This window comes from Halichoerus grypus, chromosome 2, assembly GCF_964656455.1.
Source record: "Halichoerus grypus chromosome 2, mHalGry1.hap1.1, whole genome shotgun sequence".
Lineage (NCBI taxonomy): Eukaryota > Metazoa > Chordata > Mammalia > Carnivora > Phocidae > Halichoerus > Halichoerus grypus.
The window spans coordinates 204,215,418-204,231,567 of NC_135713.1; the positions used below are offsets into that span (position 1 = coordinate 204,215,418).

The 16,150-nt window shown below is 57.7% G+C and overlaps 1 protein-coding gene across 12 annotated transcripts; it reads right to left on the reverse strand.

The window, feature by feature from the left end:
• Positions 1-910: 910 nt before the first annotated feature.
• On the reverse strand, positions 911-15,909 carry EXOC7 (exocyst complex component 7). Of its 12 annotated transcripts, XM_078066120.1 has the most exons (22): positions 15,762-15,909; positions 15,503-15,568; positions 15,192-15,281; positions 13,762-13,946; positions 13,464-13,569; positions 12,396-12,618; positions 11,026-11,193; positions 8,480-8,572; positions 7,495-7,563; positions 6,422-6,567; positions 5,989-6,141; positions 5,664-5,762; positions 5,258-5,320; positions 4,936-5,002; positions 4,198-4,236; positions 3,392-3,457; positions 2,979-3,099; positions 2,639-2,734; positions 1,831-1,894; positions 1,566-1,607; positions 1,323-1,456; positions 911-1,085 (listed from the first exon to the last, which is right to left on the reverse strand). In XM_078066120.1, the coding sequence occupies exons 1-22, from the start codon at positions 15,819-15,821 to the stop codon at positions 983-985; spliced, it is 2,253 nt and encodes a 750-aa protein (XP_077922246.1). In that variant the 5' UTR covers positions 15,822-15,909; the 3' UTR covers positions 911-982. The 12 variants fall into 12 exon arrangements, with proteins under 12 accessions (XP_077922246.1, XP_035944454.1, XP_077922249.1 ...); XM_036088561.2 differs by lacking the exon at positions 15,192-15,281; XM_078066123.1 differs by lacking the exon at positions 8,480-8,572.
• Positions 15,910-16,150: the final 241 nt, after the last annotated feature.

Sequence of the window (16,150 nt, forward strand, 5' to 3'; positions counted from 1 at the left end):
GACTCTCTTCCCTAAGCCCGGAGGATCCCAGGCCACTCTGAGTTCTCCCTTCTGATAGCAGGCAAGCAGAGCATGAAATAAACCCATCACCCTGGTGCCTTGCGCCTGCGCCTCAAGGGTCTGTCTTCGCTGAGCTCAGCTATTCGTTCTTGTCCTAAGTAGGTGGGGCTGCCACTTTGCACCCAAGCCCCACTGTGCTCCTGAACTTGTCACCATCACTGTGCACCAGTCATCTGGTCCCCATTTCTGCGACTACTGCTGCTCGGCCTCGGGCCCGGGAGCACCGGGCACCGGGAGACAGGAGCCTGGGTCAGGCCACACAGGGTGGCCAGAGCTTCTCAGAACTCCTTTTGCAGAGTGCTGGACCCCAGAGGGCGCGGGGAGAGGGCACTCCTGCTCCAGCCAGGTAGGGGATGCCTGGGAGGTAGAACACCCCCGATTTTCAGGACCGTGGGTGATGGGGAATACATTTTCCACACTAAATCCATGAGCGGGTCAATCCTACTTGCTTTTTGTCCATGCCCTCTGGCTGTACTGTGGCCTGTCCCTCTGGGCCCTGCCCACGTTTCTGGGCTAGAGGGGGCTTTCTCCACCCCCAGCTCTGAACTGGGCCGGAGGTGGGCTGTTTACCCTCCCGCTTTTGTACACATGAGGGAACTGAGGGCACAAGCCCTTTGTCTTTCCTCTCTGTCCTTTCCTGTCTGGAAGCCATTATGTGGCCCAAGCAGGCTCAGGCTCATGAGACCTAAGGTGGGAAGGAACCCCGGTATTCTGGCAGAGTGCTGGTCTGGGGGAGCTCCAGAAAGAAATGCAGACCAGGACTCGAGGGCTCGGGGACAGGGCTCTGGGCTGGAGAAGGGGTGGAAAAAGGTCCCTGTCCCAAAAGATGTCAAACTCACCAGGCCCAGAGGCAAGTTAACACTGATTTATCTGTCCAATAACATGGCTGATCTGGCAGAACCAGGCAGGGACAGCAGCAGGCTCAGGCAGACGTGTCAAAGAGGCGATCGATCATGTCGCCCACCTGTTCCACGCGGTACTTGATGTACTTCTCCGGGTTCTTGGTGAAGGGCACGCTGCCATACCTGACCAGGTGCTGAGGTCAGCGGCAGGCTGGCGGCCCCCCAGCTCCACCTCAGCCTAAGACACTCCTGACAGGGTGCCCCTGAGTCATGTCCCAGTTCGGCCCCACAGCAGAGCCCAGGGCACAGGTCTGCCACCCACACGTACACGACCCTCTGGGTTTTCTTGAAGAACAGAGCAGAGACCCAGCAGGGGAAGTGGGGGGCACAGGGCTGGGGAGGTGGAGACAGAGTGCTCACCTGTGCAGAAAGGCCCCGTAGGTCTCCCTGACAATGTTCTTCTGAGCTTGGCGAATCTTGTCTCTCTGTTCCATGTCAGGAATAGCCCAGGCCTTCTGGATCTTGCACAATTCTTCAAGGCCATCATTGAAACCCTGGCCGCCAAAAAAGGTGGAAATAGAAGTGACCCAAAGACAAAGACTCTGGGCCCATGTCCCTGTAACAGCAGCAAGGAGCAGTGGAGGGGAGGGGACCCCAACTCACCTTGAACCGCTCCTTGATCATCTGACGCTCCTTGTCCCTGAGCTGGGGGTGGTGGGAGAGGGCCGAGAAAGTGTTCCTCAGAGCAGAACTGCCCGGCCACTGGCTCCTTCCCCAAACACCTGAGCCCAGCCCTTTCTCCTGCTGCCCTGTGGCCACAGGCATCCTTCGCTCATCCCAGTGGGATGCTTGTCCATTTTCCCCCAGAAATGTGACAAAAAGTATCACATCTGCTAGATACCCTTCCCAGACCAGGCCTTCCGCCCACCTTGACTCCTGGTTGGAATACAGGTAGATTCTTCTCAGCGATGTAGTCAGTCACCTTTAACCAGCTGCCAGGTGGGGAGAGAGGCAGAAGGTAGAGGAGGGACTGCTTCCCAGGGGCTGGTTTGTTTTGTTTTTTAAATCTCTTGATCTACTAGGGGAGGGGGAGGTCGGCAATGGATTTGGGTCACAACTAAGCAGAGCACAGCTGAGATTTTTCCTTGGGAAAATAAAATGTTCAAGCTGCTGGCTTTTAAAATTAAGAACAGGAAACAGAATTCAATAAATTGAACAAATACTAGCAGCTACACTTCACATCGATCTCCTGGAGGGTAAATACCGAGAAGCAGATGAGAAAGAAAGGAGGGAGCAGAGGACAGACAATGCAAGGAGGAGGGAGACCACTCCCAGGAGACACACACAAAGGGAGACACACAAACCAAGGAGAAATGAGGATGAGGAGCAGTGGGAGCACGGCAGAGCGAGGTTCAGCAAGTTCAAGTGCTCTTGCAACCTTGTTCTTCGCTTGGCCTCACGTCCCCACACCTCTGTCAGGCAGCCTTCCCATTCTTCTTCGCCTGCACCCCAGGCACCGCACCCTCTGGAAATGCTGGCCAGAGCAGCCCCCAGGGAGCAGGTGGTGCTAGGGGCGGGTGGTCCCTCTCCACCCTGTGGGTGTGGTTAAACAGCAAGCGGAGGGCCAGGTCCACAGGGGAGCACTTCCCCATCACTGACCCCACTCTGCAGCTCGGACAGGAAGAGTGAGTGAAGGATACAGCCTGGGGGTGAGGGGAGGGCGCAGCGGGGCCCACCTGCGCTGGTAGGTCTGGATCTGCTGCTCAATGTGCTCCCGGTAGGAGCGCTCAGCAGTCTTCTGGGTCACGGCCACCAGCTGGATCAGCTCAGACCTGGGGGGGGGGGGGTAGGGAGGGAGCAGAGGACCGAACTGGCTCTTGGGGCCCAAAGGTTGCTGGTCTCCGCAGCAGCACCCATGGGGCCTGCCCTAAACTGCCCCAGGTCCTGGGACTCCAAGGGGTAAAGCGCTGCTCTCCCCGCCTGGCCAGGCAGAGGGCACAGGCAGCCCCGGAAGGGTGGGCGGGCGGACCGGGGCAGGTGGGAGCCGCGCGCACGCAGACACCTGCAGCCACTCACTTCTCCAAGGCCTTGAGGATGTAGTTGTAGTTGTTGTGCAGGAAGATGGCGCTCAGAGCCGGGTCCTCATACACCTTGGACTTGCTCAGGAGGTTTAGCTGCAGGTTGCCCAGGACCTTACCTGCACAGGGAGGGTGTGGCTACATGCATGGGCAGTCTGACCAAAACGACCCAGTCAATGGCCCTCGAACCAACTCCAACCCTTGTCCTCGTCCCTCCTAACTTCAGACTCCACAAGCCTCAGGAGCCCTCTGCCCAGCCCCGCTCAGCCCCTAAACCGGAAGTTAGGTTACAATTCCAAAGGTCGTGGAGGGGGCTCAGGACTGGACCAAGACTAGCAGGAGGGCACAAAGGGAGGAAGGGAAAAGGCAGGGGAGGTGGGCGCCGGGGGCTGCCAGCTAGACAGCACTCACAGATATACGTGCTCAGCAGGCGCTTGCTGAACTCGGAGCTGTAGCTGGTGGCAGAAGAGCTGGTCTCTGGGAGGAGAGAAGGCCTGTTACTGCAGCCGTGGCAGCAGCCAGGACCCTCTGTGGCCTCCCCTCAGCCCTGGGAGCAGCTCTGGAAACCCTGGGAGGGGCCCCTGAGCCCTCCTCAGGCAGACTGGATGCAGAGGCGCTCAGGGCAGGGGGTGGGGGCTGCTGGGCTCCTTGCCTGCTGCAGGGAGCACTCCCTCAGCGTCTTCCCGGAACCCAGGGCAAGCCCCGCTATGGTGATGGGTGGCAAGGTTAATGAGCTGGCCTGTGATCAGCAGGAAGGCTGGCGGGACAGGAGTGGGACACCCCCTGCCCCCCAGCCCCGACTCATGCTGGGGGCTGTCTACTACTACGAGGCCCACTTATCCCATTTGTCAACAGCAGGGTCTTAGAGTAGGCTCCCCATGGCCTCTCCCCCTTCTCCCCTACTTCCCACAACCTCCTCTACCAGGCTCCCCTGAACAAGCAGGCGGCCAGGCGGCGGCGGTGGATGGGGAGGGAGGGGGCAGGCAGGTGCTGGGCTAGCCTGGAGGGTGCACTCAGGGTGCCGCCTGGATAAGCTCAGGGACAGAAAGTGGCCCTGCAGGGAGCTGAGAGAGTTGGGAGCACCCCGAAGACCCATGTCCCCCCTGACTCCCACTCCCCAGTAGGTCCTGAGTCTGTCCAGATGCCTCCGTCCCCAAGGAACCTCACCCATGGGGTTTCAGAGCGGTAGGATGGGGCTGCAGAGCCCTGCTGCTTACCTCGGGGGTCTAAAGGAATATTGTATGTGTCCCCAAGAACTACGGAGTGAAAGGCAGTGCACTCAGAGGGAAAGGGGGAGAGACAAAGAAGGGAGAAAGACGCAAAGTGCAAACACAGGTTAGAAACCGTGTCCCCCGAGTCAAGCAGACCCCTCCCCGTGACAGCCAGAACACAGATGGCAGGACACACCCTGGCTGGACCCCTGAAGGTGAGGGAGCATGCAGCCAAGTGGGGATCTGGAGAACTGCAGGCCAGAGGCTGCTCCTCGCTCCCTCGCCCCCAAACTGGAGGGAGGGGAGGGCCCGGGGGCCCCAACAAGTTGGGTTGGGTCTCGGTGCTCAGAAATGCCAACCTCCTTCCACGCCAACCTCCCCAGCTCCAGTGCCAGGGCAGCGGTCAGCGGGGAGACACCAGGCTGGCCCTGAGACGCCAGCCCACGGGACGGTCAGCTGTGTGAGACTAATCGGGAGGACGGGCGGACACAAGAGCAGGTGGAGAAATGCGGAAGGAGGGGCGAGGCAGGCAGGGCATCTTCGAACCAGGGAGTGCCACTCTCCAGAGCGAGGACGGTGGAAGGAGCGAGAAGGGAGGGAGGTCGGGTCAGGAAAGGCACAGTCAAACCCCACTCCACAGGGCAGGAGGGGATCTCTCCCAGAGGTGGCCAGTCGCCCCATGTCTCCAGACAAGTGGGAGGAGTGGGGGACGGGTAGGGGGCCCCACTGGGAGGTGCCGAGTACCTTGGGAGGCCAGCATGGCCCCTGCCGTCTCCTGGAAGTCCAGGAGCTGCTGGAGGAAGAGGATGGCCTGTGTGGGGAAAAAACAGGTCCAGGAAGAAGGTCAAGGGCAGGACCTCAAGGTCACATCTCCTCCCAAATGCACCCCGTTGGACCATTCCAGGCGGGTGCAGGGCCAGGGGTCTGCCCCGTGAAAAGGGTGGTTGTAAGCTTCCTGCCCTACCGGAGACACTAAGTACTTTGCCACCCATCCTGCCACCAGCATGCCGGCTCTGGGCCAGGCCAGGCCCTCTTCCCCCCCCAGGCGACCTTGGGCAGCACCTACGTTGCTTGTGAGCTCATGCACGGTGCCATCCTTGGGCATGTTGTATTCCTTGTCCGGATCATTCTGTGGAAAGAACAGCCCAGTTTCCTGAACCTGCTCCCAGGGCCTTGGGCCCCACCCCGGGCCCCAGGCGGTCTGCTCTTGGTGCCACCTCCTGGCAGACAGGGGTCAGGGCACCCCTCAGGCACGCAGGCCAGTGAGACAGGACAGGAAAAATGGGGCAGGAGCGTCACCCCTTGGGGGCTCAGGAGCCCCCTGGGAAAGAAAGGGAGGCAAGTGGGTACTGACAGGAGACTAGCAGCCCCTCTTGGCGGCCTGCCCTCTGCAGGAGCTCCCGAGGCAGGTGCCTGGTGGTCCTGCCCACAGCTTCTAGGGCCGCAGGTGGCCCCGGAGAGAGGGAGAGCACCTTGATGTTGTCGGCAAAGTCCTCCAGGGCCTTGGCTCCAACGGTCTCCATGGAGGTGATGAGGCCGGGCAGCTTGTTCTTGGTGCTGGCAGCCGTCCCCTGAGGAAGCACACAGCTGCAGAGTGGACCCCGCTCCCTACCAGCCGCTCCCCTGCCCCCCACTGCCTCCCCTCCTGTTCCGTCACCCTGGGAGGGAGTCCCCTCACCCAGGGCCCTGCAGAAGCTGCTTCCATCCAGCTTCGGAGCAGACGTGTGAAGGCGGAGAAGCCAGGCCAGGCCGCACGGCCCCCCCTCCGTGTCCCCAAGGGCCTTCCCACCCACATACCTGGAGCACCTGGTCAAACTCAGGCTTGGTCTGCTTGAGGTGCCGCAGGATGGGGAAGACAGTGAGCACGGCAGAGAAGTCATGCCTGATGATGGCCTTCCGGGCAGCAGACACGATGTTCTCCCCTTCGAGCATCAGCCCGTCCAGCGCGTCCTGAGAGAGCAGAGCAAGGACGCGGCTCACAGAGGGGGCAGAGCAGTGAGACCTGCCTCCCAGGGACGGTCAGGGCCGCTGGAGGGGCTGGGGGAAGCCAGCATGCCCCAGCAGGGGACGGCAACCCCCCCCGCCCCTGCACACACACGGTGGAGATGGTGGGTAGCTACAGTTGAAGGCTACAGGCCAAGAGGTCTGGCCCAAACTCCAGCTTCTGCAGCCGCAGCTTTTGCGGGGGCATCTGGTTGGGGCCCAGGAGCAGGGTGGGGCGGGGCAGGACCTGGATCAGGGAGTCAAAGGTCTTTTTCTGATGGTGCTCAGGGATGACGTCCATCAGCAGCTGGTACTCGCTCTGGGCCAGCCTGACGAAGGCACTGATGCAGTGAATGTAGGCGTCGGTCTCCACGTCCAGCGTGTCGTCTCTCCCTGGGGGGACAGCGGTGCCCCTGAGCTGCTGGTCTGGGGACAGCCGCTCTCCCTGCTGGGGGGGCATGGGTCTCCCCAGCTCCTGGCCTGTAGCCCAGGCAGACTGTTCTGGCAGAAAGCTGAGAGCATTCCAGCAGGCCCGACTGCTTCGAAGAGAAAAAACAGGGCTGAATCCAGCCTTTGTCCTGGCTTCATTTTCAGCTCTGCCAGACAGTGTTTATGTCCCAGAGCATCAGGTACTAGAGGTGGTGGGGAGATGGATGAAGGGATGAAGAGGGAAGAGCCCTAAATCGGCTTCCTGGCTATGGTGTACCTGTCCCCAGGACTGAGGATTCTGAATTGTACTAGAAAGAGGGCAGCCACGGGTTGGTGCCCACCTCAAAGAGGCAGGCACCGTAGTCACCCATCTGAGAAAATGCCAGGCCACTGAAGGCAGTTCTCAGCCCCGCCAGACCTGGAATGTCTAAGAAGGCAGTGGGCTACGGCTAGGAGGCTAGCTGGCATGGGGTCAAACTTTGAGAAGGGGCGATGAGTCCCAGAAAGGGAGGGCTTCTGCTGGTCAGCTGCCCCAGGAGACCCGGGTCCCACTAGCGGAGGCTGGGGCAGGGAGTGCCCATAGGCAACCTGGTCCCACAAGCAAAGGAACGGGCTCCGAGTCAGAGCTTCGGAGCTGTTGTTGGAGTCAGATGTCAGGGCTCCCTGCCCTCCAGGGAGCCACCTTCCAAGTAGCGGCAGCTTCTCCCCTTGGCCCAGGCCCCGAGAGCCAGGCATACACTCCCATCTGGAGAGAGGCAAGGAGACCTAGTGCCCAAAAGAGAGACTTGAGAGAGAGAGGCAAACAGGCCTGGCTCATCCTCAGAGCAGAGCCCTCCGGGGACGGCGGCCAAGGCAGCGGCGGCTGCCCTCGGGCTGGGCTGCGGTACTCACCAGCCAGCGGCCCGTGCTTGTCGTTCAGGGCCTCGGACAGGTGCTTAACTCGGAAATCATGCTCGTGACCTAGCGAGACGTCGGCCGTACAGACACAAGCAGCGTTTATCCAGGGGCTGGGCGGGCTGCCCCTCGGGGACAGGGAAGAAGCCCTCGATCTCCAGGAGGGGATGTGAGATGGGGGGGGGCAGGGGAAGGGGCACCGGAGAGGGCTCTGAGCCCCTCCTCTGCCACGGACCACCTTGGGAACAGCCATTTCAAGCCTGACTTGCAGTGCCCCAGACCGTCCTTGAGAGCTAGTTCTCCAAGCCCGAGGCCAAGAGAAAGCCTGTGGGAGGACCAAGGAAGGCTCTGGAGAGCTTCTGGCAGCTGCGGAGGGTCTGACGCTCGGCCCCAGGGGCTTTACCCACCTCACCATGTTTGGGGAGACTCGCAGTTAGAGAAATGTCACTGCTGAGTGAACGAGACAGCCTCCTTTGGTTCCCCAGGGTTACTCTTTGGAAGGAAGGTCAGGTCCACCAGGGCAGGGCTGTCCTTCCTCTGACAGGAGGCAAGGAGGGACATGGCCTACAGGCTGCCCATCCCCCTCGTGGCACACACTCCCCTTTCTAAAGCTGGGGGAGGTGGGGTTGGCCCGGAGGCCTAGGCCAGCTTGGTCCTGCCACTGCTGGTCTGAGCGTGAAAGGGCTGCCCATAACAAAGAACTTTCTCTGAGTTCAAATAGGAGACAAGGACAGAGACAGGGAGGGAGTAGGAAGCCTCAGGGAGGGCAGAGCTGCCGTCAGCCAGACAGGACCAGGCCGAGGCCACGGCACCTGCCCTGCGCCAGCTGGAGTGAGCGGCACCAGGCACCTGCTGTCCCCACCCCTGCCCCCTCCCAGGGACTCTCCCGTGGCCCTCCTGGGGGCTTGGAGGCTCTGCCCTGCCACGAGAGTGCACACATGGTGGCGGAGGAGGGAACAGGAAAAGAACACAGGGTGATTACCTTCCAGAGGAATGAGGTTAGAGCCCCCCTTTTTCCCATCTAGACCATGCTGGGAATACTGTTTCAGAAGGTTCTGAGCCTTACGGATCGTGCCTGTCACCAGAACCACACAGAGAGGAGACAAGACCTAGGAAATGAGTGAGAGAAAACAGCAGCAGGCCTCCACCTGCCCCCCTCCCCGAGCCCCATACCCAGCCCCCCAACAGTGAGCATGCCCACATGCCATCTCTCCAGCAGGCCCCTTCCAGGACCCCCCGGAGGTGCTGCAGATGGGCAGGAAGGGACAGGCACAGGGCATGCCCCACACGGAGCTCCCGATTCTGCTCCCGACCCTCACGGTTCTGGATTTGAGTTCTCTTTAGGAAATGCAGTGGGTGAAGGAGATGAGATGGGCAAAGAGCCATCAGGAGAAGCCAAAAATAAAAAACACTACTGAGTGGCATTTAAGTTGGAATAGACCAGGCTCAGGATGGAGGAGCTGGCGACGAAGCTCTCACACCCAGAGGGCACAGCCAGGTTAGCGGAGTCTGGGGACCCGAGGCCGAGAGGCCCATGGCCCGGCCCGAAACACTAGGAGGCCGAGCTCCCGGGCATGCTCAGTGCTGGGACGTGGACACACGGAGGTCGACGGAAAGCAGAGCCCGGGAGTTGGTGAGACAGGACTGAGCTTCCTGGGAGAGCGGTGCCCAAGACAGAAGGCTTGGAGACCCTGAGGCAGCCTGGCCCCGTGCACCAAAGTCACCTGAACCCCCAAAGCAATCGGAGAAAACTCAGAAGCTTGGTTGGGGGTTAACGGAAGCAGGATGGTAGATGGTGGCGGGGTGGGGGGGCCGGCATGCTCGCGGCATGGAGGAAAAAAACAACAGTTAGTATCAAAAGTGAAATCAACAAAAACAAAACCGCAGTGCCTACAGCCTCCGGGGTCAGCCACCTCTGTGGGAATGAGACACCTCAGGGCAGAAAATGCGGGAAATAAAATAGCATTTAAAACAGACGAGGACAGCTGCCTTGTTAATAAGATGCACTAGGAGCGGGAAAGAGGCCCCCACACGTAACTCTGGTCCATCTTCCCTGGAGACTCTTGCGTCCCCCACCCCCAGCCGTGTCTCTGAACACAGTGAGGCTGGCTGGGTTCTGGCAGCCCCCCCCAAAAAGCTGGGGGAGAAGGGACAAGGTCTGGAGTGGCTCCTTTCTTTCTGTTTGGACCACGTGACAATCAGCTACTAATGACCAAGTTCATGGCCCCGGCTCAGCATCTGTCTCCCTGTGTTCTCCCCATTCAGTGAGCGGTCCTGCTAATGAGCAAATCAGATTCCTGCCCCACAGCAAACCCGCAGCAGATGGGCCTGCACACGGGCCTTGAGGAGCCTCGCCGGCACGCTGGCGTGGACGGAGACCGAGGACACCGATCGGGCAGCCGCCAAGCCCATCACGTGCCCAGTGACCACAGAGATGCCGAGATTGGTATTAAATTACTGACCGACTGAGGCCTCCCTGCTCCTCTCCTCCAAGCCAGGAGCGGATGTCCCAGGGGCCTGGCTCCCTAGTTTTCCACATCAGTCCCGACCCCCTGGCTGCTGACAATCTTGAAACTCTGCAGCAACCACAGGGATCCTTGCAGCCTGAGTCTTCCTCCAGGGCCCATAAGCCAAGGACAGACTAGGCCCACTGTGAGCCCCACCACGGCCAGCCAACACTCTGGGGGCAGTGCAGACCAGGTCTGCCCACCCCGCCGTGGGCCTGTCAGAGAAGAGATGGAGAAGAGAGCCCAGACAAGCCAAGGCAGGCAGCCTCACAGCCTCACTGAGGGAGACAGCCCCTGCCCAACGCACAGAGGCACAGGGACGGACCGACCGAGTGCCGGCAGCTGCGGCCCAGCAGGCTGGCTCAGCACAGTCTCTGTTAGGAGCAGGTTTTTAGATGACGGCCAGGAGATCTGCACTGGACGGGAGAAGGCGGTACACCTCCTGCTGGGGCCACCAGTCCTCTGCTCGCTTGGGCCCCTGAGGGCAGCCTCTACGCTGCCCTTTCTCCAAACCCCAATTAAAGGCCTGAGCAGGAGCAGGTGCTCTCTGAGGGGCAAGGGCGAGAAACACTCTACACACAGCCTGCTGTCACGAGGGGCGGGTCCCACAGGCCACACCGGGCATGTCCCTGCAGCCACAGCTCGGCAGTGTGGGCTAAGGTGGAAGCAGCCCCTGGCTCTTGAGCTTTCTCTCCCAGGTGCTGCTCCCGGCGGCCCCTTGCCCTGCAACATCCTAGCCTCTCCTTCAGCTGAGGACAGCATCTCTCGGCAGCTCGAGACAGCGGCTTGCCAGGCTGCGGCTGACACACAAGGACATTTCACCCGGAGCATGGAGCTTCAGTAGATGGGGACTTGCTAGGTGGGAAGACACCTGCTTTCTGTCCTCTGTACCCACAGTCAGGGGCCACTGGGAGGATAAGCTCTGATGGGGCCGACGCTGCTAACCCCAGGGCGGCCAAAGGCCACGCAGGTCCCACACAGCCTTCTGGGTGGGGCTTAATGGGCATGAGTGGGGGCTCACCTGGCCTCTTGATGGGCTTCTTGGTGGGCGTGTCTTTCCTCTTGTTGGGGATAGCAGGGGAGTAGGGAACCCCAGAGGAAGAACTGCTCTTCCGGAAATGTTCCTTCAGGCCCTTGATGGAGCGGTCTAGCTGGCTGGAGCGAATCTGATAGTAGACATTCATGAAATCTGAGGAGAGAGGGAGTGACAGATCTGTGGCAGCTGGGTCCCTGCCTCTCTTTCCCCTCTAGATGCAGCGGGCCGAGCAGTGGTAGAGCCTATTTCAGTTTGCTAACTCGTTCCTAGCATCTGCTATGGCTCCCAGCCACCCACATAGCCTGGTCCCAAATTAAGCCATCTTAAAAGGGAAAATATCCCCCAATAGAACTGCTAATTAAGTTTTGAAGGTAAAATTCTTTTAGATAAAAAATATAAAATTAGGAAGCACCTGGGTGGCTCAGTCGGTAGAGCGTCCAACTCTTGGTTTCAGCTCAGGTCATGATCTCATGGGTTGTGAGATCGAGCCCCGCGTCGGGTTCCACACTCATCAGGGAATCTACTTAAGACTCTCCCTCTGCCCCTCCCCACCGCGCGCACACCCTCTCCCTCTCAAATAAATAAATAACATCTTTTTAGAAATAAATAAATAAACAAAATTAACATCGAGATTCACCTTGGTGAGGGGTCAAAGGATGTGAGCAATTTATAGGAGGCAAAGAGACAACAAATGTCAGTGAATGAAAACACACTGTATCTTTAGCCATTCGTGATATGCAAATTTTTTTAAAAAGGACCATGACAGCCCTGGCTAAGATAAATAAAATTAATGAAGAAAAAAGAGCCATGGGACCGTTGATGGCTCTTTGGACTGGCCCCACCTACCTGGAGATGAGCTTCCAATGGCAGAAAGGTACAAATCTGTTTGGACACTTCTACCTGATAGCTGCATCTCTGAGAAAACACCCAAAGAACTCCCTATATAAGGAAAGCAATCCACACAAGTATGCTCACTGCAGCACTTTCTATCAATACCGGAAAACTGGAGAATCCAAAAATGCAAATGGGCAAGGAAACACTACACTTCAGCAGTTCCCAACCAAGGTGTTGCAAGGAGCCCCAGTGTAAAAAATGGGCCGAAGCACAGGGGTCTGGAGGCTGTCCACTGGCCTCTCTTTTCTCCCTAAAAATCTCCTGCTAAGCCCAAGGCCCCCCTAAAGTGCAGCTTAGGAGCTGTGGACATGTTCACACAGTCACATAAGCTATAGATTTATTGCTTGTATATCATTTCCTATTAAACTTCTTTTTATGAAAAAAAAAATCCAGGTGCATTAAAGAAATAAAGCGGGGAGAAGACCCCACTCCGTGTGGCCCTGCCACCTGGGTCCTCTCACCTTGGTTGCGGCCATATTCCACCAGCCAGCGGGAGATACGGATCACGTCCTGGAGCACTCCCTCGGGCAGGTGCTCCAGCGGCACCTCCTCCTGGACCTCCAGCTCATCCTCACCGCTGATCAGATCCAGGATGAGCACAGGGGACACGACCTTGCTGTGCCTGGTCATCAGGCTGCGGAACTCGGACTCCAGCGACTCCTTTCCACGCTCAAACAGCAGCTTCTACGGGGACAACGGGAGGAAGGAAGGGAGAGGGTTCGGCTGCTTCAGCATCCAGCTGGCCCCTCCTCTGCCTTCACTTCCTTTAACCCGGAGAAGAAACACCAGGAAGCCCTCTCTGCTTATGTCTTTGCCCCATGTTCCCTCAAATTGTATGTTCACAGGGGAAACTCAAAGTTTTACAAGACACAGGTGCTTCACAAATATTGGCCCATGATTTTCCCAATGGGCCATTACCCTGTCTTCTTGTTAGAAAAGGGTTTGCAAGAGAAAAAAAATAGATAAATGGAACTACGTCAAATGAAAAACTTTTGTCCTACAAATGACACCATCAAAACAGTAAAAGGACAACCCACAGGATGAAAGAACATTCGCAAATTATATACCCAATAAGAAACAGATAGCCAGAACATACAAGAGAACAGAAAACATCCGTCCACACACAAAAGTATACATGAGGGTTCAGAGCAACATTATTTGCAACTGCCAAAAAGTGGAGCATCCATCAAGTGGCGAATGTAATGTGGTCCATCCACACAATTCAACGTTCCTCAGCCATACCACGAATGAAGAACTGACACACACCACCATGTGCCCGAACCTTCAAAACATTACATGAAGTAAAAGAAGGCAGACACAAAAGGTCACATATTATACGATTCCATTCATATGAGAAGCCCGGAATAGACAAATCTGGAGAAACAGAGTATAGACAAGTGACTAGCAGAAGCTGCGTGGTTGGGGACAGGAGCAGAGGGGAGTGGCTGTCAACGGTCCAGTGTCCCTCATGAGACCAGGGCAGGGACTGGTGTCTCCAAACCTCCCACAGTAGCCCACTGGCCCCTCACCACTTTGTTGAGCTCTGGGCTGTCTGGGCTATTGTCCTGGAAGTACTCCACAGCCTTCTGAATCTTGGCCATGCTCCCCAGGTACTCCTCCAGCCTGCCTGTGGGGCTGTGAAGGAAAAGAGCTGCATCAGCCTGGGCAGATGGAAGAAGAAGAGGAAGGACCAAGAGAATGGTATTTGGAAGAGAAGAGAATTAATACAGGGGACTCCGGGCTCAACTATATTCAAACCCTCTCTTCTAAAGCTTAGCGTTGTGGCCCAAGAGGTATTAGCAATGTGAGCCTCTGGCCCTAGCTCACCCCTCCCTGATGATTTTCTCAGTGTCACTGGCCACATGGTAGTAGCTGATGACATGGTCCAGGCAGGAGAGAGTCTTCTCAACATTCTCCTGCAGTCGCTGCAGGTTCTCTGTCTGCTTGTGCACAGGGATGATGGAGTTCTCCAGCTTCATAAGGCGGCTCTCAAAGGATGACAGGATAGACACCTGTGGGGGACAGCCCAGTCTCAGGACTGAGTCTTGTCCCAGGACTGCTTCTACCCACCCACCAGGTCTTTGGCATTTGCTGCCTTTCCTCTGGTTTTCTTTCTTTTATAAAAAAAGATTTTATTTATTTATTTTGACAGAGAGAGAAAGAGAGCATAAGCAGGGGGAGTGTGAGAGGGAGAAGCAGGCTCCCTGCAGAGCAGGGAGCCCAACGCAGGACTCGATCCCAGGACCCTGGGATCATGACCTGAGCCGAAGGCAGATGCTTCACTGACTGAGCCACCCAGATGCCCCTCCTCTGATTTTCTAGATAATAGAGGGAAGGGATGGGGTGTACGTGTTCACCACTGTATCCCCAGCACCTACCACGTGCAGAGCACACAGGAGGCGGTCCAAATAAACTGGATGAAGTCTGCCTTGCAGGAAGCAGCTCGTGCATCAGATGAGCTCCTTCTAAGATAATCACCCCCGGAGGGACTCCCTTCCACCCTCTGAAGCCAAATCTCAATTTCACTTCTCTCTGAAGCTTTCCTAGACTGAACAGGAAGTAGTTTCATACAGAGTAGCCTCAAATGCATTGCTAGTACCTTCAAAACCTCTCTCTCTAAGGGTGAATCTCTAATTAATAATTTAATAAGGATGAGGACTTTATGATTGTGTTCCTAAACACATACCCAAAGTTTGTATCTACTCAATATGAGCTTTTCCAGTCTCCTCTAGAAATAAGGAAGGAAACTCCTATTTGCTGAGCACCTGTTGTAGACCAGCTACTATGCAAGATGCATTCCCGTGCATTGTCTCCTACGACCTTCGCAGCCACGCTGGGAGGCTGGCATTGCCTCTTTTAGTAGATGAGTTGACTGAAGCTCAGTGTTACCTGTCAGGAGCCACACAGAAATAAGTGGAGGGGGCGCCTGGGTGGCTCAGTTGGTTGGGCATCTGCCTTTGGGTCGGGCCATGATCCTGGAGTCCCTGGATCGAGTCCCGAATCAGGCTCCCTGCTCAGCAGGGAGCTTGCTTCTCCCTCTGCCCTTCACCCCGCTCTCTCTCTCTTTCTCTCAAATAAATAAATAAAATCTTAAAAAAAAAAAAAAAAGAAGAAGAAGAAGTGGAGGGGCGAGAACCAGATCCCAGCTCTGCTTTCAAAGCTCCTTCTACCCCTAAAGCCCTCTGAGGTGAAGCCTGAGTTTTCTCTGCCCTCAGTAATCTCAAAATCTCAGGCCACCCTTGCCCGCTGATCATCACCTGAATTGAGGATGACACACGACCACTACCCAGCTCACAGAAATCAGTCTCGCTAAATGTTCGCGGAAGGAGAGAACGAAGAATGGAGACCTTGGAGAGAAAGCGGAAAGTCTGCGCCAGCAGGCGCTGCGGCATCGTACGTGAAGGAGCAGAACACGGGGGAGCTAGATAAGGGACACCCCACACTGCTGCTGGAGAAACCCACACTTTACCACCATCATGACCCAGGCTCGAACCCCTGGCTTTTTGTAAAAAGGGCTCTCCTCCAGTCCGGAGGCCTGTCTGGCCCTCCCACCCGAGGGGTTACTCACCATGTTTTTGGTGAGCTGGTCGCTCTTCTCCAGGCTGTCTCGGATGAAGGACAGCGTCTCCTCCTCCTGGGGGAAGCGGAGCGGAGCATATCACAAGAAGCTGGAGGCTAACGAACACCGCGTCCCAGCCCCACGGCCTCGCCCCCAACCCTATCTCCTCGCAGGGAGTGCTCCCTCCCAGCCCTGCCTCCTCCCTGAGGAGATGCCCCGGCCCGGATCTCGGCCCCTTCCCTCTCCTGCTCCCCATCCCCAGCCTCACCTGCTTCAGCTTGTCCTCGATCTCCCGCCGCCGGGCGGACGCCTCCTGCGGAGGAATCATCGCCTCGGCCCAGCGGCTCCCACTGCCCGCTGGTTAGCCTCTGCGTGCCCCCTCGGCTCCCGTCTCTGCCACACCCACTTCCGCCCTTGGCCCCGCCCCCACGGCGCGCTAGTGGCGCCATATTGGGAATGGCAAGCGGAACTGGGTAACAGGCCTGGGAAGGTGGCCATCTTGGGTGTGGCAAGTCCGGGGTTCTCGGACTTGCCAGAAAAGGCTCACAAGCAGCGTTGTATCGCTCCGCTGACCGGACGGCTGGAGTTCACTTGCGGTCTTCGTGTGAAGGCCGACCCTTTTGACAGAGGCCGCTGGGGAAGGCCACAAGTCTGTTT